We start from the raw sequence: 25,390 nt of genomic DNA, 5'->3' as shown, positions 1-25,390 counted from the left end.
ACTTTTCTCAGTTCATGGGCAGTTATTTTGCGTCTTGGTTTTTCCACACGCTTCTTGCGACCCTGTTGACTATTTTGAATGAAACGCTTGATTGTTCGATGATCACGCTTCAGAAGCTTTGCAATTTTAAGAGTGCTGCAGCCCTCTGCAAGATATCTCACTATTTTTGACTTTTCTGAGCCTGTCAAGTCCTTCTTTTGACCCATTTTGCCAAAGGAAAGGAAGTTGCATAATAATTATGCACACCTAATATAGGGTGTTGATGTCGTTAGACCACAGCCCTTCTCATTACAGAGATGCACATCACCTAATATGCTTAATTGGTAGTAGGCTTTCGAGCCTATACAGCTTGGAGTAAGACAACATGCATAAAGAGGATGATGTGGTCAAAATACTCATTTGCCTAATAATTCTGTACGCAGTGTAATTTTGTCCCCTGACGAATCAGGTATTACTGAGGAAACGCGTCGGGACTCCATGATCATTTGAATATTTATATTCTTGGGACATTATGATCATCTGATATTATACATCCTTTGTGTGTATAAACTTTTTCAGGCATTACAGGTGACTTTTTGCCAGCTGTGATTACACATGATCTTGTTCATCACATCTTTATTGCCAGTTTTTATGCCCTCTTTGTTAGTGATACCATCTATAGGACCGTATTCTGTCTATCGGGCAAAGCTGGGCAGTCCACAATTAGGGAGGGTGACAATAGGGATAGTGCAGTGGATAGGAGTGAGGATATATAGGGACAGGGCTACCTAGGGTCTCGACCCAGCCAGTGCCATCTTAAGAGCATTATAGGCCCCCGGGCAATACAGTGCACTGGGGCCCTGTCTACACAATCACGCACTAGAATAGTATACACCCTATAGTATACAGCACCACACAGTATGCAGTATAGCACCCTATAGTATACAGCACCACACAGTATGCAGTTTAGCACCCCACACTATACAGTACCCCACAGTATATAGTAGAGCAGTATAGACCCCCACACTATACAGCACCTCACTGTATACAGCACCCCAAACTATACACGATACAGCCCCCCACACTATACAGTACAGCACTCTACACTATACCGCACCCACAGTATACAGCCTCCCACACTATACAGTACAGCAGTATAGCACTCCCCCCACTATACAGCCCCCCCCCACACTATACAGGCCCCCCACACTATACAGGCCCCCCACACTATACAGCCCACCACACAGTATACAGGCCACCCCCCCCCCCCACACACAGTATACAGCCCACCACACAATATACAGCCCATTACACAATATATAGCCCACCACACAATATACAGCCCACCACACAGTATACAGGCCCCCACACAGTATACAGCCCCCCACACAGTACACAGCACCCCACTATACAGTAGTTTACAGTATATTAAAATAACAACCCCATGTCACCTTTTTCTGATGTAATCTTTACACAGAAAAGCTCCACAGTTAACTTCTGCAACACTCCTGATAGGACCTGTGATGACTTCATAGCCATGTGACCAGTAATTGCTAGGTTACTGGTCACATGGTAATGATGTCATTAAGGTCCTAGATCAAAACTCATTAAGGTCCTAGAATTAAGATCATTAACACAGTACGATCATGATGCCTGTGTAGCCGACAGCCTGACACCCGGGGCAGTAGCTAGCAGGGCTCAAGAGGCAGCTGCCTTGGGCCCCCCCAGGAGCAACTGGGCCCAGGGCAGCTGCCCCTTTTGCCCCTTGGTAAAGACGGCCCTGGCGGCAACGCTGCTAAATGACGGTTGGGAAGTTGGCTGGTGGGTTCACTGGGCAGGCGGGCCCCCAGGCAAGTGGGGCCCCCGGGCAACTGCCCAGCGTGCCCATTCGAAAAGACGGCCCTGGACCCAGCGCTGTGTCCTTCTGCCTTGGTACCTGGCTACCCTTCACCCTGTTTCTTTACATTATTGCTATCCCTATATATGGTCCTTTCCCATCTCCGCCCATTTTTTATAGGAGATTAGTGTAACTAGTGGTTATTATAAAGTAGTGTCTAGTTTAGAAGGGCCCATTATTTTATCTTTATACATTAATAAATGTTATGTTTTAAACTTAATAAGCTACCCATTCACTGTGAAGTATATTCTCATCAAGGCTGAACAACACCTAGCTCCGCCATCCACTCCTACAGATAAGTTGTTTATTCCCGTACAGTTTCGTCTCCAACTGCTGGGTCAGTGTCATGACTCTGTTTTTTGTGGACATCCGGGCACCATGTTTACCTGGGCGAACGGAGTCACACAGGGGAGGAACTACCCAGTGTCCTTCATCAAGAAATCGAATCCTGGCTTTCTCCTCGACAACTCAAAATCGGAACCATGATCACCGACAATGGGAAGAGTGTCGGCGCTGCATCAAGGGGGGCTGAGCCATGAGCCCTGCATGGCACACGTGTTTAATCTGTTTGTCAATCGGTTCCTGAAGTCTTCCACCCATCTGCAAGACCTCCTGAAAATGGCCAGGAAACTTTGTATGCACTTCAGACCCCCCTACACCGCAAAGCTGCAGCGGCAGAACGGAATCCCCCAACATAGGCTGATATGTGACGTTTCCAACCATTGGAATTACACCCTCCATATGTTGGACCGACTATACGAACAGAGAAAGGCCATAAACATTTTCTTGATGATCCAAGCAGACAGGAGTACTACCCTGTGTAACGTCGATGTCAGCCAGTGGCAGCTCATGCGTGACACCTGCTATTTGCTCAGGCCCTTTGAGGAGGCCACATTATTTGTCAGTCGCCAGGACTACGGTATGAACAACGTCATTTCACTGCTTCATGTCCTGGAACAGATGCTGATAAATCTGGCTGTCAGGGGACTGGAGACATCGAGACTAGATCTCACGGCCACATGAACCCTGTGGGGGCTGAACTGGAGGAGCAGGCGGAGGAGAACATTGGAGCACAAGCAATGTGTAGCGAAATGGGTGGTTTTTATACACAGGTGACAGGAGAGGAGGAGCAGGAACAGCCAGAGGACCTACAGGTTGATGAGGAAGACGAGGCATTGGACCCAGACACACCGTGGCAGTATGCAGTGGAGATGGAGGCAGGGAGTCCCTCTGAGTCACTTGCACAAATGGCCCGATGCATGCTCACTTGCTTGTGTAGTGACAGCCAAATTGTCAGCATTCGGCAGAGGGATGACTTCTGGCTCTCACATTTTTGGACCCTCGCTACACGGGGGGCCTTTCTTACACCCGCTGAGAGCAAAGAGAAACGGAACTACTATAGAGACATCCTATGTAGTCAGTTGGCCTCTGCCGATCTGCGCCATTGTCCATCCTCTTGCAGGTCTGACCGGGGGGGCCTCTGCGCTCACGTTTCTCTGCCATGGCTGCTGTGGCAGAGTGAGGGGGTAGAAGTAAGCAGTTTCAGGTCAATCGGCAGCAATTTGAGTCTAAAGTCGCTGATGAGCAGCTTTCTTCACCCGCCTATAAAGAGACTACTCCCTAGAAGCAGTAGCTAGACCTGGAGCAGGACCTGAACTAGCAGGTGGTGGCATACTTGGACAGTACCCTGCCACCCCACATTGAAGATCCACTGGACTACTAGGTAGCCAAACTGGATTTGTGGCTGCAACTAGCAGAGTTTGCCTTTGAAAAGCTGTCCTGCCTGGCCAGTAGTGTGGCATCATAAAGGGTGCTTAGTGGGCCATAGTTACCCCAAGAAGAACTTGCCTGTCTACCCAAAATGTGGAGAGACTGACCTTTGTCAACATGAATCAGGCGTGGATCAGCCAGGATTTCCACCCACCAATATCTGATGTATTAGACTAGATAATCCATGGTGCCACACCAACACTTTGACAAAAGAGACCGGTTTCTTCTGGATACCTGCCTCAGCTTCTATTCTGATGCTGCCACCCGCCTAATGCCACACATCTGATGCCAAGTGCTCCTTCTTTCACCCACCATCTTCAGCTGGTACTGGTATTCCCACCCACCTCCCCACTCTGTCAATGGGTCACTCTGTGGTCTCCTGATGCTGCTCAAACCTCACCACTCAGGTCTCCTGATGCTGCCACCACCTCTACACTGTCATTGTGCCATCTTGTGGCCTCCTCCTGATTCTGCTGCTGCTGCCACCTCCACACTCGGTCATTGTGCCACTCTGTGGCCTCCTGATTCTGCTGCTGCCACCTCCATACTGTCATTCTTCCACCCTGTGGCCTACTCCTAATGCTGCTGCCACCTCCAAACTCTGTCATTGGGCCACTCTGTGGACTTATCATGCTGTCCCCACCCTCCCCACTTCACTTGGCCACTATTTTGCCTTTCGGCCTGGCTGACAATCATTTATTTGACCCTTCTTCTGATCTGTCAGAAGGAAGGAAAAATGAGACGCACGACGGATCCTATCTATGTAACAGCTGTAAGGCCTGCATGACATGGTCCCTATTTTGCATCAGAATTAGCTTATGATTTGGTAACCAAAAGCAGTAGCGGGTACAAAACACAGAAGACATGCAAATATTTTATTCACGTGTCATCTCTGTTTTGGATCCACTCCTGTTTTTTGGGCTTTAGCAATACTGATGGATTACTGACCAAATGCTGACCGAGTGAAGGCGAATGCTCCACAGACAGGATCCATTTTTGGGGGTTATTGTTCTGATGGATCAGAGGAAGGGCAAAATAATCAGTGACGTCAACACAAACTTACTGCTGACACCCACTCCACTCTGTCGGGGTTAGCTCTACTTGTATAAGTGTTTAATAGAATAGGTTCTATAGAAATCTGTGGAATCAGTGAATTGGTGTAAAAGGAGTGCGCTCTTAGTAGGATCTTGGGACTCTGCACGGTTCTTTATACGTGGTGCTAACATTGACCTGTAAGGCTGAGTTCACACTTGAGTTATTTGCTCAGTTTTGGCCCCGTAACTGCCCAAATAAGTGAAGTGTGCAGTGATTCTAAGAGAAAGGCCTGTCATCTACATGTCATACTGACTCACAGTATTGTTTTACTACCACAGCAGAAAACCTATGCGTGTTACTGCAAGGCACAGTGTTCTAAGCCACTATAAAGGCTCTCGGCAGACAGGAAATAGCTGTTTTTAATGCAATTCGCACCAAATAAATTCGGATTGAACCAAGTTTTTTTGGAAAATTCAGTGAACTGGTCGAATCGAATTTTTGAGAAATTCGCTCATCTCTAATTGCAACTATGGTACAGTTGTAAAGGGGCCTTGTTTTTTGTTGCTTCTGGTAAATAAAATATAACGTTTAAAAATTTAAACATACGGTAGTAGTTGTGTTAGTTATTTGCTTCTACCAAAGCATGTTGTACTATATATGTGGAGAAAGGTACTTGTATGAATGGAGGATATATTAGGCAATATGCACATCTGTGATACATAACTTGATTTTTTTGCTTGTATACTTTTATAGCTACACCCTGCCTTATGACTCTTGAAACCATCTGCAATTCTGCCCATGGAGTGGTAATCATGCCATATGTGCCTCCTTTAAGAGGGAAACTTACCTCCTCAAGTTTCTCAACTCGGCCAACAATTTTCGTGGTGACAGTATGCAGCTTTAGTAGATCTAGCCCATAGAAGGCCCCTTCTAGCATTTCTATAATAGTTGAGAGCTGCAGTTAAAGAACATATAATAACATTAACATCAATACTGAAACCTGCATTTCAAAGTTTACAATAAGTAACGAAATCTGTATAGGCTATATGGATTAGCATTAAAATCATTAAGCAAAGTTAATAAAGTAAACCTAATATGGAAATCACTCTGGAATTGTGCAAGTACTGTACGGTATATGAGTACATTTTTGTCTGTTTGATTTAAGACATCATCCTGCTTTGACCAACAGCTGGAAATTCAAAATATGTACTCTGAACTTTCTTTTGATCTTGCAACGTTTTAAAGAGGACCTTTCAACAGAAAAGCAATACCTCACACTGTAGCCCATGTTCAGTAGATGTGATATCACAATTTTTTTTCTTCTTAATCCGCTCCTCCGTGCCCCTCGTTCTGTTTAGGTGTGCTGTATGCTAATTAATAGTATCGGAACACCGGGGAGGAGATATCAGCTTTGCTCCGTAGGAGTTTCTTCTATCTGGCTGTGGTGCTGTCCAATCACAGCGGAGCGTGTCACAGGGAGAAGGTGAGCTGTTTTTTCTCAATGGCTGTGACGCACTCCGCTGTCATTGGACAGCACCACAGCCAGATAGAAGAAAAACTGATGTCTACTCCCCGGTGTTCTAATGCTATTAATTAGCATACAGCGCACCTAAACAGAACAAGTGGCACATCGGCACAATGGAGGAGCTGATCAAGAAAAAAAATTTGCGATATCACATCTACTGAACATGGGCTACAGTGTGAGGTATCGCTATTCTAAAGTACAAACTGGTGAAAAGTCCTCTTTAAATTGCACTTTCTATAAAAAGCACGTTACACTAGTACAAAAGCCAAAGTGAGGAGATGACTATAGATACAGTGTATAGGGGCACCTTCATTAAGACTGGCATTTTAGATGCCGATCTTAATAAAGCCCTAAGCTGGTGCAGGATCCGCCGAAGTTATGAAGAGGCGCAGGCCTTTCAATAACTTTGGCGCATCCAGCGCCAGGTCTAAATTTAAGACAGCTTCCTAGCTGTCTTACATTTAGACCATTTTCAACACCTAAAACAGGTGTACAAAATGATGAATGAGAGGAGCCTGCTGGCTCGTCCCCTTCCCTGCCCACGCCACACCCACAATTTTAGTCCTGGCATGAGCTGGGAGAAGTCGCAGATAGTGGTGCAACTAACCATTGCGCCGTCATCTGCGCTTGAAATATACCTGTGGCGAAACCAACCTCGCCACTGGGTTTTGGAGAGGCCTGTTTATCAGCCTCTTGCCTCAGGATTATGGCCCATACTAACTTTTAAACCCCTGAACCGATTCAAGTGAATTTTGGATAGGTTTGTCCCCAAGTTATACTGTTTAAATTGATGTAAGTTATATGTATGGCCAATGTAAACTCACAAAGTTGTAACAATTTATAATAAGTGTAACTTGTCAGCGTGGGAGGAAAATGCTGGGTGTGTTTCTATTGTGCCATTGTCCCATTGTGTGTTTAAAAAGTGATGTCTGTCCTGTTGTCTTCACATGTGTATTGGTGATTTCTCTTTGTCTTGAGAGATAATTGGATTACGCCTCGGGTGTCTCCAGGGCAGAGAGGAGGAAACCATGATGCATTGTGGGGATGTATTGTCTCTGTGTATCCTACAGTGCTGCATATCTGTCCTATGTCACAAGTCTTCATTCTGGTCCCCTAGGGGCGTGTACACCAGATGGGCTTGGTTGTTTTATACCTCCCTGTGGGCGGACCTGTAATTGCAACAACTGTAATAAAAACCAGGCTGGGTGTGCCAGCACCTCAGACCACTGCTTGACCCTCAACACGGAGCCTTGTCTCATTATTGGGGGGATCCGCTGTATGCTGTTAGAGACTGATTGCCAGGAGTGTAAGCTGATTCCTGTTCGTCTGCTAGCAGCTATTCGTGAGGTTCCAGTTTGGAGTGCTACTTTGTATGCAGTTCGGGAGGTTGGTGTCCTGCAGTAGCTGTGCCTGTCTCTCAGAAAAGGGGCATATCGCCTAAACGGATTTTAACCCCTTGTCTGCTGAAATGGTCCGTTACATTGGTGGCAAGCAGCGGGATCGTTCCTACAGCCAGAAGGACAGCTACAGGAGACACCATTTCTTTGGATTTTACAACTTAAGGGCAACGCATGTCTCAGTACAGCGACCCTAAAAGCACCAGGATGGAACCAGCAGTGGAGTACAGATACTCTGTGGAGGAATTTGACCGTATGATGTGGTTGCGGCTGAACTTCTTCGGACCCAATCCAGCTGAGAAATACGTGAAGTTCGTGAGGAGTCTAGTGTTCAAGACCCTACTATACCTGGCAGAAGGTGACGGTCAGCTGCCACGTTGGGTGGACCTCCATCGGAAATTACAGTTGCGGGACAGAGAGAGCTCAGTCTCCCCTCCCCAGCGGCAGAGTGTCCAGCAGGGAATTGGGAGCCCAGTCTCCATTCCCCAGCGGCAGTTTGAAATTGCAGGGAATTGGGAGCCCAGTCTCCATTCCCCAGCGGCAGTGTGAAGTGCAGGGAGAGGAGAGCAGCGTCCTCCCTCCCCAGCGGCAGGCTGAGTTACAGGGGGCAGAGGTAGTTGTCCCTGCCCCCCAGCAGCAGAGTGATATGCCGGGAAGGCAGGGTGAAATGCAGGGAGAGGAGAGCAGCGTCCTCCCTCCCCAGCGGCAGGCTGAGTTACAGGGGGCAGAGGTAGTTGTTCCTGCCCCCCAGCAGCAGAGTGATTTTTTGGGAATTGGGAGCCCAGTCTCCATTCCCCAGCGGCAGAGTGTCCAGCAGGGAATAGAGAGCCCCGTCTACTTTCCCCAGCAGCAGGACACTGTATTGGGAGCGGAGACGGTCGGTCGCCCTCCCCAGCGGCTGGAAGTATGTATGGGAGAGGATCTCGTTACCCCCTCTCCCCAGCGGCAGCTTAACGCACCAGGGGGAGACAGTAACCCCCACAACAGTGCAGATGGGACCGTGGTCTCTGCACCTACAGCACAGGGGGTAGAGACAGTCGTTCTCCCCCTCCAACAACCAGATTCTAAGCCAGGGAGCAACACAGAGACCGGGGGTACCAGCTTCCAACATAACCTTGGTGGACTCACTGGACAGAGACAGGCTACCAAATGCAACAGGTCCAGTATTGGGTTGTGGGTGGGCTGCCAGACTAACTCAGGTACCGACCGGCGTGAGGTCAGGTATCTGGTTAGTCTTCCCTGGGGGGGGGGGGAGATGTGTGGCGAAACCAACCTCGCCACTGGGTTTTGGAGAGGCCTGTTTATCAGCCTCTTGCCTCAGGATTATGGCCCATACTAACTTTTAAACCCCTGAACCGATTCAAGTGAATTTTGGATAGGTTTGTCCCCAAGTTATACTGTTTAAATTGATGTAAGTTATATGTATGGCCAATGTAAACTCACAAAGTTGTAACAATTTATAATAAGTGTAACTTGTCAGCTTGGGAGGAAAATGCTGGGTGTGTTTCTATTGTGCCATTGTCCCATTGTGTGTTTAAAGGGTGATGTGTGTCCTGTTGTCTGCACATGTGTATTGGTGATTTCTCTTTGTCTTGAGAGATAATTGGATTACGTCTTGGGTGTCTCCAGGGCAGAGAGGAGGAAACCATGATGCATTGTGGGGATGTATTGTCTCTGTGTATCCTACAGTGCTGCATATCTGTCCTATGTCACAAGTCTTCATTCTGGTCCCCTAGGGGCGTGTACACCAGATGGGCTTGGTTGTTTTATACCTCCCTGTGGGCGGACCTGTAATTGCAACAACTGTAATAAAAACCAGGCTGGGTGTGCCAGCACCTCAGACCACTGCTTGACCCTCAACACAAAGCCTTGTCTCGTTATTGGGGGGATCCGCTGTATGCTGTTAGAGACTGATTGCCAGGAGTGTAAGCTGATTCTTGGAGTGCAACTTTGTATCCAGTTCGGGAGGTTGGTGTCCTGCAGTAGCTGTGCCTGTCTCTCAGAAAAGGGGCATATCGCCTAAACGGATTTTAACCCCTTGTCTGCTGAAACGGTCCGTTACAATACCTAATATAGGCCTATTTCAGTATAATAAATTACCCCCATACTTTCCTGTCCCAATAACTACCAATTCCCAACAGCTGAAATTAACTTTCATTATACATTTATATTAAGATTGAATTAATGGATTCGGAATGAACCAGGTTCATTGCAAATTTCTAAAAAATACATTTGCCAAACAAACCCAAAGATTTTCATGTTCACTTCAGATTATTACAGTAAAATGGTGCACAGTGCCATTATGCTGCACGTGTTGGTGGGAAAACCCACAAAGGGAAGACCTGGGAGGAAGTGGGTGGAGTGCTTATACTGATTGGTTCATAAGCAGGCAGGGAAATGCTTGTGCACAGTGAGAAGAAGTCGTTCTGTGTTGAGCTGTTAAAGTGGTTGTCTGAGTTATTTTTATTTTCTCATACTTTTTTCCATTGGGGGACACAAACCATGGGTATAACTTAGAGAGGTATTAGTAGGAGGGACACTATGCAACATAAAAGAGAGCTCCTCCTCCTCGGGCTATACCCCCAGGCTCCACCAGGAGAAACTCAGTCTTTGCTTAGTGTCTGATGAAGGAGGATGACACTTTTTATTCTACTCCCTTTTGTTGTTTTTCTTCTAGATGGGAACACAGGTCGGCATAGCGCCTTCCTGGTCCCCCGTGGAGTGCCCGCCGCCGTCTTCGGACGATGCCTGGCTGCTTCCATTTGTCCCCCAAGAAGACAAGTGGATCCGGGCTCGACCTGTTAGCTCCGGCATCCCACCAGCACCTGAGTCTCCTGCTGCTGCCCTCCATCCAGAGCACTGAACTCGGGTGAGTCAGATGCCTGAAGAGGTGAGCCCAGCTGGTATCGGTCTGAGGGAGAAGACTTCAGGAGCAGATAAGTACATACAGGACTCTCTGCTTCCCTCCCCCTCCCACCCTCCCCACCCTGCATGATACTATGGGCCGCCTGGGTGAACGGAGACTTGGGTGTTCTGTCTGGGGTGCTGGGGCTCTGGGGGCACTTATTAAGGGCAGCTACCCATACTGGGTTTCATCAGCTATTGGCTCCCACCTTTTCAGCGGCAGCTCTGTTATCAGAGCGGCGCCGATGCCGGCGCACTCTTTTCTACTACCTCAGCAGCACACATCAGCGGCGGCCTCCCGCTTCATTCGGGGGCTTCCAACTCCTCTGCAGGCGGTACTGTACTTTCTTTGACCCCCGCTACACCGCGTTCGGCGCCGGAGGCCATTTTTTCCTATAATACAGGCAGTGAAGCGCGCGCTCTTTTAGCGCTTCTAGGACGCGTTCTGGGGGCGGAGCCTAGCGCTTCGCTCCGGCTTCTTACTCCCTCTGACAAGAAGCTCCTCTTGCCGTGTGGCTGCTCCCCTGCTCCTCTGGGTGTTTTTTTTTCCTGTGCTGTTGCCTAGGTGGTAGGACGTTTCAGTTCTTTCTAGCTGCAGCTTCTGTTCTTGTTTGTGGGTTGCCATCATGCCTAAGCCTAAGTCTGTTAAAACCTCTTCTCAGACCCCAATAGGGTCCTGTATTGAGTGTCTTTTCCCACTTTCGGTCACTGGTACCTGTGCCTCCTGCCCTGCCCCTGGACAGGATCACCCTTCTCCCCCTTCTCCTGCCCAGACCAGCCCACCCACGGTCCCTGCGGAGTCTGCGGCCCCCGCTTGCGCATCCGCCATGTCCAGTGCGGCCGATGATTTGTCCTTAGTCGCCAAGGCAGCCATATCCTTTATGGAACGTATGGCAGTTTCCAACCCTGTGGCGCCTACCACTCAGTCTCCTCGCAGTGGTTCCCGCAGAGGACGCCTAACTACTAAGAGGCAGCGGGAGGGTCAGCATCCCTCCTCGGATGACTCCGCTTCCCCCCCTCGTCTAGAGGCGTGTTCAGACAACTCTCCCCCCCCCCCCCTAGGGAGCGCAAGTCTGAAGGGGAGTTGTCCGGCTCGGATGAGGTCATGGAGCGGGACCCTCCGCCTAAGCTCCCTACCATGGTGGCTGACTTAGTAGCGGCTGTCCGTGACACCTTTAATCTCCAAGGGGATTCTCCCCCTTCCACTAGGAGGGAGTAGAGTTGAGCGAACACCTGGATGTTTGGGTTCGAGAAGTTCGGCCGAACTTCCCGGAAATGTTCGGGTTCGGGATCCGAACCCGAACCGAACTTCATCCCGAACCCGAACCCCATTGAAGTCAATGGGGACCCGAACTTTTGGGCACTAAAAAGGCTGTAAAACAGCCAAGGAAAGAGCTAGATGGCTGCAAAAGGCAGCAACATGTAGGTAAATCCCCTGCAAACAAATGTGGATAGGGAAATGAATTAAAATAAAAATTAAAAAAATATAAATGACCCAATATCAATTGGACAGAGGTCCCATAGCAGAGAATTTGGCTTCACGTCAGCAGAGAATCAGTCTCTTCATGCCATAGCAAAGAATCTGGCTTCATGTCAGCAGAGAATCAGTCTCTTCATGCCATAGCAGAGAATCTGGCTTCATGTCACCCACCACTGGAAGAGGCCACTGTCACATATTTAGGCCCCGACACCCAGACAGAGGAGAGCGGTCCCGTAACAGAGAATCTGGCCTTATGTCAGCGCAGAATCTGTCTTCATGTCATAGCAGAGAATCAGGCTTCACGTAACCCACCACTGGAACAGGCCACTGTCACACATTTAGGCCCAGGCACCCAGGCAGAGGAGAGAGGTCCCGTAACAGAGAATCTGGCCTTATGTTAGCGCAGAATCTGTCTTCATGTCATAGCAGAGAATCAGGCTTCACGTCACCCACCACTGGAACAGGCCACTGTCACACATTTAGGCCCCGGCACCCAGACAGAGGAGAGGTTCATTCAACTTTGGGTTGCCCCGCAATATAATGGTAAAATGAAATTAAAAATAGTATTGAATGAGGAAGTGCCCTGGAGTAGAATAATATATTGTTAAGGGGAGGTAGTTAATATCTAATCTGCACAAGGGATGGACAGGTCCTGTGGGATCCATGCCTGGTTCATTTTTATGAACGTCAGCTTGTCCGCTGCGTTTGTCTGTAATGACGCCCCCTGCCGTGCTGAATACACGTTCAGACAAAACGCTGGCCGCCGGGCAGGCCAGCACCTCCAAGGCATAAAAGGCTAGCTCTGGCCACGTGGACAATTTGGAGACCCAGAAGTTGAATGGGGCCAAACCATCAGTCAGTACGTGGAGGGGTGTGCACAGGTACTGTTCCACCATGTTAGTGAAATGTTGCCTCCTGCTAACACGTTCCGTATCAGGTGGTGGTGCAGTTAGCTGTGGCGTGTTGACAAAACTTTTCCACATCTCTGCCATGCTAACCCTGCCCTCAGAGGAGCTGGCCGTGACACAGCTGCGTTGGCGACCTCTTGCTCCTCCTCTGCCTTCGCCTTGGGCTTCCACTGGTTCCCCTGTGACATTTGGGAATGCTCTCAGTAGCGCGTCTACCAACGTGCGCTTGTACTCGCGCATCTTCCTATCACGCTCCAGTGTAGGAAGTAAGGTGGGCACATTGTCTTTGTACCGGGGATCCAGCAGGGTGGCAACCCAGTAGTCCGCACACGTTAAAATGTGGGCAACTCTCCTGTCGCTGCGCAGGCACTGCAGCATGTAGTCGCTCATGTGTGCCAGGCTGCCCAGAGGTAAGGACAAGCTGTCCTCTGTGGGAGGCGTATCGTCATCGTCCTGAGTTTCCCCCCAGCCACGCACCAGTGATGGGCCCGAGCTGCTTTGGGTGCCACCCCGCTGTGAACATGCTTCATCCTCATCCTCCTCCACCTCCTCCTCATCCTCGTCCTCCTCGTCCTCCAGTAGTGGGCCCTGTCTGGCCACATTTGTACCTGGCCTCTGGTGTTGCAAAAAACCTCCCTCTGAGTCACTTCGAAGAGACTGGCCTGAAAGTGCTTAAAATGACCCCTCTTCCTCCTGGGCCACCTCCTCTTCCATCATCGCCCTAAGTGTTTTCTCAAGGAGACATAGAAGTGGTATTGTAACCCTGATAACGGCGTCGTCGCCACTGGCCATGTTGGTGGAGTACTCGAAACAACGCATCAGGGCACACAGGTCTCGCATGGAGGCCCAGTCATTGGTGGTGAAGTGTTTCTGATCCGCAGTGCGACTGACCCGTGCTTGCTGCAGCTGAAACTCCACTATGGCCTGCTGCTGCTCGCACAGTCTGTCCAGCATATGCAAGGTAGAGTTCCACCTGGTGGGTACGTCGCATATGAGGCGGTGAGCGGGAAGGCCGAAGATACGCTGTAGCGCAGACAGGCGAGCAGCGGCAGGGTGTGAACGCCGGAAGCGCGAACAGACGGCCCGCACTTTATGCAGCAGCTCTGACATGTCGGGGTAGTTGCGAATGAACTTCTGCACCACCAAATTCAGCACATGCGCCAGGCAACGGATGTGCGTCAAACCGGCTAGTCCTAGAGCTGAACGAGATTTCGCCCATTATCGCACACCACCAGGCCGGGCTTGAGGCTCACCGGCAGCAACCACTCGTCGGTCTGTTGTTCTATACCCCGCCACAACTCCTGTGCGGTGTGGGGCCTGTCCCCCAAACATATGAGTTTCAGAATGGCCTGCTGACGTTTACCCTGGGCTGTGCTGAAGTTGGTGGTGAAGGTGTGTGGCTGACTGGATGAGCAGGTGGAAGAAGAGGAGGAGGAAGCTGAGTAGGAGGAGGAGGAGACAGGAGGCAAAGAATGTTGCCCTGCGATCCTTGGCGGCGGAAGGACGTGCGCCAAACATCTCTCCGCCTGGGGCCCAGCCGCCACTACATTTACCCAGTGTGCAGTTAGGGAGATATAGCGTCCCTGGCCGTGCTTACTGGTCCACGTATCTGTGGTTAGGTGGACCATGCCACAGATGGCGTTGCGCAGTGCACACTTGATTTTATCGGACACTTGTTTGTGCAGGGAAGGCACGGCTCTCTTGGAGAAGTAGTGGCGGCTGGGAACAACATACTGTGGGACAGCAAGTGACATGAGCTGTTTGAAGCTGTGTGTGTCCACCAGCCTAAATGACAGCATTTCATAGGCCTGTAGTTTAGAAATGCTGGCATTCAGGGCCAGGGATCGAGGGTGGCTAGGTGGGAATTTACGCTTTCTCTCAAATGTTTGTGAGATGGAGAGCTGAACGCTGCCGTGTGACATGGTTGAGATGCTTGGTGACGCAGGTGGTGGTGTTGGTGGTACATCCCATGTTTGCTGGGCGGCAGGTGCCAACGTTCCTCCAGAGGCAGAGGAAGAGGCCGAGGCGGCGGCAGCAGCAGCAGAAGAGGCCGAGGCGGCAGCAGCAGAAGAGGTAGCAGGGGGAGCCTGAGTGACTTCTTTGTTTTTAAGGTGTTTACTCCACTGAAGTTCATGCTTTGCATGCAGGTGCCTGGTCATGCAGGTTGTGCTAAGGTTCAGAACGTTAATGCCTCGCTTCAGGCTCTGATGGCACAGCGTGTAAACCACTCGGGTCTTGTCGTCAGCACATTGTTTGAAGAAGTGCCATGCCAGGGAACTCCTTGAAGCTGCCTTTGGGGTGCTCGGTCCTAGATGGCGGCGGTCAGTAGCAGGCGGAGTCTCTTGGCGGCGGATGTTCTGATTTTGCCCACTGCTCCCTCTTTTGCTACGCTGTTGGCTCGGTCTCACCACTGCCTCTTCCTCCGAACTGTGAAAGTCAGTGGCACGACCTTCATTCCATGTGGGGTCTAGGACCTCATCGTCCCCTGCATCGTCTTCCACCCAGTCTTGATCCCTGACCTCCTGTTCAGTCTGCACACTGCAGAAAGACGCAGCAGTTGGCACCTGTGTTTCGTCATCATCAGAGACGTGCTGAGGTGGTATTCCCATGTCCTCATCATCAGGAAAAATAAGTGGTTGTGCGTTAGTGCATTCTATCTCTTCCACCCCTGGGGAAGGGCTAGGTGGATGCCCTTGGGAAACCCTGGCAGCAGAGTCTTCAAACAGCATAAGAGACTGCTGCATAACTTGAGGCTCAGACAGTTTCCCTGATATGCATGGGGGTGATGTGATAGACCGATGGGCTTGGTTTTCATGCGCCTTCTGCAGAAGACTGGGTGGGAGATAATGTGAACGTGCTGGATCCACTGTCGGCCACCCAATTGACTAATGCCTGTACCTGCTCAGGCCTTACCATCCTTAGAACGGCATTGGGCCCCACCAAATATCGCTGTAAATTCTGCTGGCTACTGGGACCTGAGGTAGTTGGTTCACTAGAACGTGTGGCTGTGGCAGAACGGCCACGTCCTCTCCCAGCACCAGAGGGTCCACTAACACCACCACGACCATGTCCACGTCCGCGTCCGCGTCCCTTATTAGAGGTTTTCCTCATTGTTCCCGTTCACCACAATTTTGAGAATGGCAAATTTGGGAATAGTTTTTCAACCCAGAACAAAAAATGTGCTTTTACGGTCACTACAAATAACTTGACCAGCTAAAACAGTACAGATTTGGTTGAATAGAAATGTGAGGCCTGTTTTTTTTTTTGCGCTGTGTGACAGGTATAGCTTTAATCACAGAATCAGACTTCTATCTGCATGGTAGCGTGTGTCTTAGGTTTTTCTGAATGACACTATCAGCACCTTCAATGTAAGATATCCTTTTTGGGATAGATTTCAAGTAGGCCTCATATACCAGAAACTAGTTATTTTGAGAATGGCAAATTTGGGAATAGTTTTTCAACCCAGAACAAAAAGTGTGCTTTTACGGTCACTACAAATAACTTGACCAGCTAAAACAGTACAGATTTGGTTGAATAGAAATGTACGGCCTGTTTTTTTTTGCGCTGTGTGACAGGTATAGGTTTAATCACAGAATCAGACTTCTATCTGCACGGTAGCGTGTGTCTTAGGTTTTTCTGAATGACACTATCAGCAACTTCAATGTAAGATATCCTTTTTGGGATAGATTTCAAGTAGGCCTCAAATACCAGAAACTAGTTATTTTGAGAATGGCAAATTTGGGAATAGTTTTTCAACCCAGAACAAAAAGTCTGCTTTTACGGTCACTGCAAATAACTTGACCAGCTAAAACAGTACAGATTTGGTTGAATAGAAATGTCAGGCCTGTTTTTTTTTTTGCGCTATGTGACAGGTATAGGTTTAATCACAGAATCAGACTTCTATCTGCACGGTAGCGTGTGTCTTAGGTTTTTCTGAATGACACTATCAGCACCTTCAATGTAAGATATCCTTTTTGGGATAGATTTCAAGTAGGCCTCATATACCAGAAACTAGTTATTTTGAGAATGGCAAATTAGGGAATAGTTTTTCAACCCAGAACAAAAAGTGTGCTTTTACGGTCACTACAAATAACTTGACCAGCTAAAACAGTACAGATTTGGTTGAATAGAAATGTCAGGTCTATTTTTTAGGCGCTGGGTGACAGGCTCAACTTGCCCCTGATGTAGTATATGGCCAAAAAATAACCACACTGTTGATGGTTAAATGCACTTGGGTGACACAGGCTCAGCCTGCACCTGATGTAGTATATGGCCAAAAAATAACCACACTGTTGATGGTTAAATGCACTTCGGTGACACAGGCTCAGCCTGCAGCTGATGTAGTATATGGCCAAAAAATAACCAGACTGTTGATGGTTAAATGCACTTCGGTGACACAGGCTCAGCCTGCAGCTGATGTAGGATATAGCACAAAATAACTACACTATTGATGGTTAAATACACTTGGTCATAGCTTATGCTGGCGCACCACAAGTCACAAAATGGCCGCCGATCACCCCAGAAAAAAAGTGATCTAAAAACGCTCTGGGCAGCCTCAAAAAAGTGAGCAAGTCAATATTAGCACTTCAATGATCCACAGCTGCAGATCGATCACAGAATGAAGTCTTTTGGAGGAGTTAATCTGCCTAATCTCGCCCTAACGTCGCAGCTGCATCCTCTCCCTATGCTTGAATCAGCAGAGTGACGTGCAGCGCAACGTGACCCAAGCTTATATAGAGGCTGGGTCACATGCTGCACTGGCCAATCACAGCCATGCCAATAGTAGGCAAGGCTGTGATGGCCTCTTGGGGCAAGTAGTATGACGCTTGTTGATTGGCTGCTTTGCAGCCTTTCAAAAAGCGCCAAGAAAGCGCCGAACACCGAACCCGAACTTTTACGAAAATGTTCGGGTTCGGGTCCGTGTCACTGACACCCCAAAATTCGGTACGAACCCGAACTATACAGTTCGGGTTCGCTCATCCCTAGGAGGGAGTTCACCCTTTTTCCACCTAAAAGACCGGAGGGTGCAGTCTTTCCGGTCCATGAGGAATTTTCCGCGGTCTTATCCAAGGCTTGGGACCGTCCTAATCAAAAGTTTTCTGCCACCAAATGCATGGATACTCTTTATCTTTTTCCGGCGGACAGTGTGGAGAGGTGGTCTTCTCCCCCTAAGGTGGATCCCCCGGTGGCCAGGTTAGCCAAAAACACGGCCCTCCCTGTCCTTGACGGCTCCTCTCTGCATGACGCGGTGGACAGGCGCCTAGATTCCCTTTCCAAATCCATTTTCTCACTGGCGGGCACGTCCCTGCGACCTGCCTTTGCCTCGGCATGGGTGGCCAGAGCTCTTTTGGTGTGGTTACAGCGCCACCACCAAGACCTGGCAGAACAAGATACGTCTGCTGACACGCTGGATTTGGTTCTCCAGATGTCTCAGGCTTCCAAGTTCCTCTGCGAGGCTTCCATGGACATTGGTTCCCTCTTTGCCTGCATTTCAGCTATCTCAGTCATTCAACGCAGAGAGGTCTAGTTGAAGGTATGGGACGCCGACGCTTCTTCCAAGTATTCCCTTGCTAACCTCCCCTTTGAAGGTTCCAGACTTTTTGGGGCTCAACTGGACGAGTTCATCTCTGCCGCTACTGGGGGCAAGAGCACTCATCTTCCCCAACCTAGGTCCAAACGCCCTTTTCGGACCAGGTCTTCTGGTTCCCGGTACCAGTCCTTTCGCCGTTTCTCTTCTAGCAGGACGTCATCTGCTTCCTCTGCTGGGGGGTCACAGGACTCCCGCAAGAAGCCCTCCTTCAAGCCCCAGCCTTCCTGGCGCCCGAGGGCGCAGTCGGCCCGGCCTGCTGCTCCCAAGCAGTCTTCCGCATGAAGGGACGCCCCCACCCCTCGTGGTGGGGGTCCGCCTGCTCTCCTATCAGCAGGTTTGGAGGGCTCATGTCCAGGACGCCTGGGCCCTGGAGGTTTTAACATCGGGTTACAAAATAGAGTTCGCGTCCAGGCTGCCGATACGTTTTTTCCCTTCTCTCGTTCCGGGGGATCCGGTCCGCGCCTCGGATTTCTTGATGGCAGTTTCTTCCCTTCTGGACCGGGGGGTTGGTTACCCCAGTTCCCCTAGAGGAACAGTGCACAGGTTTCTATTCAAACCTGTTCGTAGTCCCAAAGATGGAGGGGTCGGTACGTCCGATCCTGGATCTAAAACTGCTTAACAAGTTTCTGCGGGTGCGGAGGTTTCGAATGGAATCCCTCCACTCCGTTATTGTTTCTCTTCTTCCAGGGGAGTTCCTTGCGTCCGAGGATATCCAGGACGCCTATCTGCATGTCCCTATCGCAGAATCTCACCAACGATTCCTGCGTTTTGCCATTGGTGGCCGGCACTATCAGTTTGTCGCCCTGCCTTTCGGGTTGGCGACCGCCACTCGGGTCTTTACGAAGATCTTCGCACCAGGGGCATTACCGTGCTACCCTACCTGGACGACATACTGATAAAGGCCCCCTCGCTTCTGCAGGCCGAGGACAGCGTCCGGATCACTGTTCAGACTCTGGAACAGTTCGGCTGGCTGATCAACTTCCCAAAATCCTCTCTCCTCCCTTCCCAGAAGCTCTCCTTCCTGGGGATGGTCTTGGATACCTCAGCCACCAAAGTGTTTCTTCCAGACTCCAAGTCTTCCCAGATCCAGGGGTCGGTGTCGCACCTGCTGTGCTCCCCTTGTCTCTCCATCCGGGAGTGCATGCGGGTCCTAGGTCTTATGGTAGCCTCCTTCGAGGCCGTCCCATTTGCCCAGTTTCACACTTGTTCGCTCCAATGGGAGATCCTCTCCCTCTGGGACAAGACCTCTCGTGGTCTGGACGATCGCATCCGCCTCTCTCAGCGGGTTCGGGCGGCTCTTCTTTGGTGGCTGTCCCCGATGAACCTGAGGTCGGGAAGATCTTTCCTCCCGGTCTCCTGGACGATCGTCACCACCGATGCCAGCCTCCTGGGTTGGGGCGGCGTTCTCCAGTCCCGCACAGTTCAGGGGGTTTGGTCGGCGACGGAATCTCTCCTCCCGATCAACATTCTGGAGCTGAGGGCGATCTTCCACTCCCTCTCCCATTGGACTCCTCTCCTTGCGGGCCTCCCGGTGAGGATTCAGTCGGACAATGCCACGGCGGTGGCTTACATCAACCATCAAGGCGGAACCCGCAGCCGGATGGTGATGCAGGAGGTGACGAGAATTCTGCTGTGGGCCGGAGTCTCACGTTCCGGTGTTGTCAGCGGTATACATTCCAGGAGTGGACAGCTGGACAGCGGACTTCCTAAGCCGCAACAAGGTGGATCGAGGCGAGTGGTCTCTGCATCCGGATGTATTCGAGGATGTCTGCCGCAGGTGGGGCCATCCGGATGTGGACTTGATGGCGTCCAGGCTCAACAACAAGCTCCAGGTGTTCCTGGCTCGCGCCCAGGATCCGAAGGTGTACGGGGTGGACGCGCTGGTGTCGCCGTGGCAGGACTTCAGCCTCCTCTATGTCTTCCCTCCGCTTCCTCTGCTGCCGAAGGTTCTACGCAAGATCGAGGCAGAAGGAATACCGACCGTGCTCATCGCCCCAGATTGGCCTCGCCGCGCATGGTTCTCGGACGTGGCACGGATGCTGGCGGATGCCCCATGGCCTCTTCCCGACAGGGAGGATCTACTGTCTCAGGGACCGCTCTTCCACCGGAATTTACAGTCTCTTCGTTTAACGGCGTGGCTGTTGAAACCGCCATCCTGAGGAAGAAAGGGTTCTCGTATTCGGTGGTTAGAACCATGATCAGAGCGAGGAAGCCGGCTTTCTCCCGGATTTACTATCATACCTGGAAGGCCTTCCTGACCTTTTGTGAGAACTCGGGCTTCCCTCCCCTTCGTTTTTCCATCCCTTTGGTGCTCTCTTTTCTTCAGTCTGGTCTCGAGATGGGACTGTCGCTGAGCTCCCTGAAGGGCCAAGTTTCGGCTCTGGCCATCTTTGTTCAGAAGCCTCTTGCTCTTCTGGGTCCTGTGAGGACTTTACTTCAGGGGTGGCGCATTCGGTCTCTCCGTACGTCCCCCCTTTGCCGCCTTGGGATCTCAATTTGGTCCTTCGCGCCCTACAGACGGCCCCATTCGAGCCTCTGAGGGAGGCCTCCCTGACCTTTCTCACCTGGAAAGTGGTCTTCCTTGTGGCCATACCTTCCATCAGGCGGGTGTCGGAGCTGGCAGCACTCTCCTGTCAGGAGCCTTTTCTGGTTTTTCACCAGGATAAGGTGATGCTCCGTCCGGTTCCCTCCTTTTTGCCCAAGGTGTTCTCTCCCTTCCACCTTAACGAGGATCTTGTCCTCCCCTCCTTTTGTCCTTCTCTGGCAAACCCCAAGGAACGCACTCTCTATTCCCTGCATGTCACCCGGGCCCTGAAGGTGTATCTGGCAGCTACCGCTTCCGCCCGCTGTTCAGACTCCCTCTTTGTGATTCCCGAGGGGCCTTGTAAGGGTCTGTCGGCCTTCAAGGTCACTGTGGCGCGATGGATCCGCTCGGCTATCTCCGCGGCTTATCGCGCTCGTGGTAGGGTTCACCCGGCTAGGATTACCGCTCACTCCACTAGGGCGTGGGAGCTTCTTGGGCAAGGTGCAATCATGCCTCTGCATCTCAGCTGTGTAAGGTGGCCACCTGGTCGTCCTTACATAACTTTACAAAGTTTTATCAGTTGCATTCACTGGCTTCGGCTGATGCTGCCTTTGGCCGCAGGGTTCTGCAGGCTGTGGTTCCTGTTTGACCGATGGATGTTCCTCCTGGCGGTGCTGATGTTTTTTGCCACCCCATGGACTGCTTTGGGACGTCCCATGGTCTGTGTCCCCCACTGGAAAAAAGTATGAGAAAAGGAGATTTTTTGTGAAACTCACCTGTAAAATCTTTTTCTCGTCTTTTCCATTGGGGGGACACAGCTCCTAATAAAAGCTGAGACTTTAGCCAATATATTCCTGTCAGGAAAATATCGCTCCCCCAATGAAAAACACGCTACAGTGTTAGGGGTTGAGCAGCTCCCCCAGATTTGCCACTATATTTCTGTGTTTGTGTCTTGTTTTATATGTAGTGTATGTGCCTTTACCTGGCATTCAAACACTCTCTTTTGCACCTGGAAACCTCCATCACATGGTCTGATATGGGTGTGGCTTACAGGCTTGCTTTGTTCACATTGCACTAGTGGTCCTGCTAGGCGGTTGTGTGGAAGCTTGGCTGTGAGCTGGATTACATCACCTTCAGACCTTGTTCACACCATAGGTAGCTTAGTAATAGGACCCCTTGCCATGCTGAGTGACCGTGACGTGGTGCATGATGGGCTCCGATATTTTCCTGACAGGAATATATTGGCTAAAGTCTCAGCTTTTAATATCTGCATTTATGACTAGCCAGTATAGTCAGTGGCATATCCGTTTGGTGCATTTTTTCAGTGATTTATATGATTATATTTTCATCCGCACAATGCTCCGTTTTGTGTAGGATGCCTTTGTGGTGCATGTGGACCGCGCCGACATCCTCCACCGTATGCAATTTTTTTGCTGGGGATAGTAGTTTGCTGCGGTCCACATGCGGTGGGGCTGCTCCCCCAATGAAAAACACGCTACACTGTTAGGGGTTGAGCAGCTCCCTCAGATTTGCCACTATATTTCTGTGTTTGGGACACAGCTCCTACCCATTCTGCCTGTTGCAGGAGGGGTCTTTAGTTCAGTTCTGTTTGTGGTTGGACCTCATGGGCTTGGGTCCGATGGCTTCCATTGTTTTTTCTTGTCTTCTCCTACTGCTTTTGCAATGCCTGAATTTCTCCTGGTGGAGCCTGGGGGTATAGCCCGAGGAGGAGGAGCTCTCTTTTATGTTGCATAGTGTCCCTCCTACTAATACCTCTAAGCTATACCCATGGTCTGTGTCTCCCAATGGAAAAGACGAGAAAAAGATTTTACAGGTGAGTTTCACAAAAAATCTCCTTTTTTTTGTCCTCTGTATGTTTCTAACTAGGCAAATGTAAGGACTTTACATTTCACTTACTTTATCTCCAGTTGCTGCTTTCTCAGATTTCACTGAGGGTCACATGGGCAATTCACATACCAGGGGCGTAACTAGAAGTGACTGGGCCCCACAGCAAATATTTGTAAGGGCCCCCCCCCAGCGCGCTTCGCACCTCCCTCCTCCTGTGTAAACCCCACTCCTTTGGCGCAGTGTAGCGGTATACTATATATTGTGGGGCACAGTGTAGAGGTATACTGTATATTGTGGGGCACAGTGTAGGCTATATGTGTATAACATAAACATATTTCATATGAAAACTTACAGTTACTTGACCCTTGGGGATCTCGGACACCACTTCCACACTTTGGTCGGGGGCTCGGCGGAGCTGATGTTGTGCTTTATCCTAATGAGAAAGATTTCATAATAAGGATTTGGAGAAGGGGCAGAGGGATAGCAGAGCAGGGAGAGGCTGGTGCTGCTATTAGGGGGTCATACCATGGGGGGAGTAATAAAGCCCACTATAATGCCCCCCCCCCGTAGTAATAATTCTCCTTATAATGTGACAGTGCAAAAATACCCCCTTGTAATGCCCCCAGTTGAGCTAATGTCCCTATAGTGCCCCCATAATTTCCCAGTATAAATACCCCTATATAGTGCCCCCAGTAAATTCCCCCATAGTGCTCCTCTCCCCCCCCTTCCTGCTAGTGCCCCCCATAATGTACCAGTATAAAATGCCCCATATATAGTGCCCCAGTAGATGCCCCTCAGTGTCCGGCCTCTGATAGGCTGCCGGCCTTGTGTCCCCCATAATGCCCCCCAAAATTGTGCCAGTAAGTGTCCCCATAGATGCCCCCCCATCATGTGCCAGTATCAAGTGCCTCTCTCCTCCCCCCCACATGTTCCAGTATCATAGTGCCATCTCCCCCCCCAATGTGCCAGTATCAAGTGCCTCTCTCTTCCCCCCCATGTCCCAGTATCATAGTGCCATCTCCCCCCCAAAAAAGTGGCAGTATCAAGTGCCTCTCCCCCCCCATGTGCCAGTATCATAGTGTCAAACCCACCCATGTGCCAGTAACAAGTGCCAACCCCCCCCCCACCCACATGCCAGTATCAAGTGCCTCTCTCCTCCCCCCATGTCCCAGTATCATAGTGCCATCTCCCCCACAATGTGCCAGTATCAACTGCATCTCCCCCCCATGTGCCAGTATCAGGTGCCAACCCCCCTCCCCCCCAGGTGCCAATATCAGGTGCCAACCCCTCTCCCCCCCATGTGCCAGTATCAGGTGCCTCTCTCCCCCCCAGGTGCCAGTATCAAGTGCCAACCCCCCTCCCCACATGTGCCAGTATCAAGTGCCTCCAGCTCCCCCCATGGCAGTAACAGTCGGGTATTAAAAAAAAATAAACACTTCTACTTACCTCCATGTCAGTGATGCGATGCAGCCTCTTCCTGTGTCCCGCCCTGTATGTCCATATATGGAGTCAGTACTTGCATTTCAGTAAAGTTTCTGCTGGGATTCGAACCCACGACCTTCTGTATCAGAGGCAAAGCACCTAACCACAAGACCATAAGAGCTGCCTTGCTGCTGACTGAAAGAATATGAGACTTCTACTGTTATAGCTGGCTAAGTGTACATCTATACACATGACAGCTGCTCATATATAGAGATATAGCAGAGCTGAGTGTGCTGGGACAGCTGTCATATAGAGATATAGCAGTGCTGGGTGTGTTGGTGCAGCTGTCATGTGTATAGATGTACACTTAGCCAGCTATAACAGTAGAAGTCTCATATTTTTTCAATCAGTTGTAATGCAGCCTTTATGGCTCTGATACACTGATACATTGGAGGTTGTGCGTTCAAATCCCAGACACATCAGGAGACTTTAGGAGACAGTAAGATTAGATCACATTAGCGAGGCGGTCAGCCGCTGCTGCTGTGAAGGGGCCCTGAACATTAAGACAAGAATCGATATTTAACTAACTTGAAAATAAACTGTCACACACGCTGCCGGGGCGCCTTGCCCCCTTGGCAGCCCGGGCCCCGAAGCAGCTGCTTCCCCTGCTTCCCCGGTAGTTACGCCACTGTCACATACCAACTGGTTAGTCAGGGATCTTATACATACAAAGTTTGAGTCCCTGAATGGAGACTTTCCCTAATTCTGCCCATATGCCTTCGGCCCTTCCTACAAACGGAATGGCCGTCCTGATAGGGGCGATCCCGTATTCAGGAACCTCCTGAAAGCCCCTAGATTACCCTAGCACAGTGATTGGCAAACTGCGGCTCTCCAGCTGTTGCAGAACTACAACTCCCAGCACAACTCCCAGCATGCAAAGATTGCCTACAGCTTTCAGCCTACAGCATGGTGGGAGTTGTAGTTTTGCAACAGCTGGAGAGCCACAGTTTGCCTATCACTGCCCTAGCACAAGCCTGAGAGAGCAGATATGTGCCTGTACACAAGACGTCACTGTGCAGGCCACCCCCCCCCCTGCACTGCCGGCTGCTGT

The 25,390-nt window shown here is 50.3% G+C and overlaps 1 protein-coding gene across 1 annotated transcript in view; it reads right to left on the bottom strand.

Moving 5' to 3' along the window:
* The window catches only part of OLFML2B (olfactomedin like 2B), a 1,036,708-nt gene that overhangs the window by 876,476 nt on the left and 134,842 nt on the right, over positions 1-25,390 (bottom strand). Inside the window, exon 3 of the mRNA XM_040408704.1 lies at positions 5,529-5,636. Coding sequence (XP_040264638.1) covers positions 5,529-5,636 — 108 coding nt within the window. The remainder of the gene's footprint in view (positions 1-5,528; positions 5,637-25,390) is intronic.

Source organism: Bufo bufo, chromosome 9 (genome assembly GCF_905171765.1).
Source record: "Bufo bufo chromosome 9, aBufBuf1.1, whole genome shotgun sequence".
NCBI classification, from domain to species: Eukaryota; Metazoa; Chordata; class Amphibia; order Anura; family Bufonidae; genus Bufo; species Bufo bufo.
This window is presented reverse-complemented; position numbering and strand designations above follow the sequence as displayed.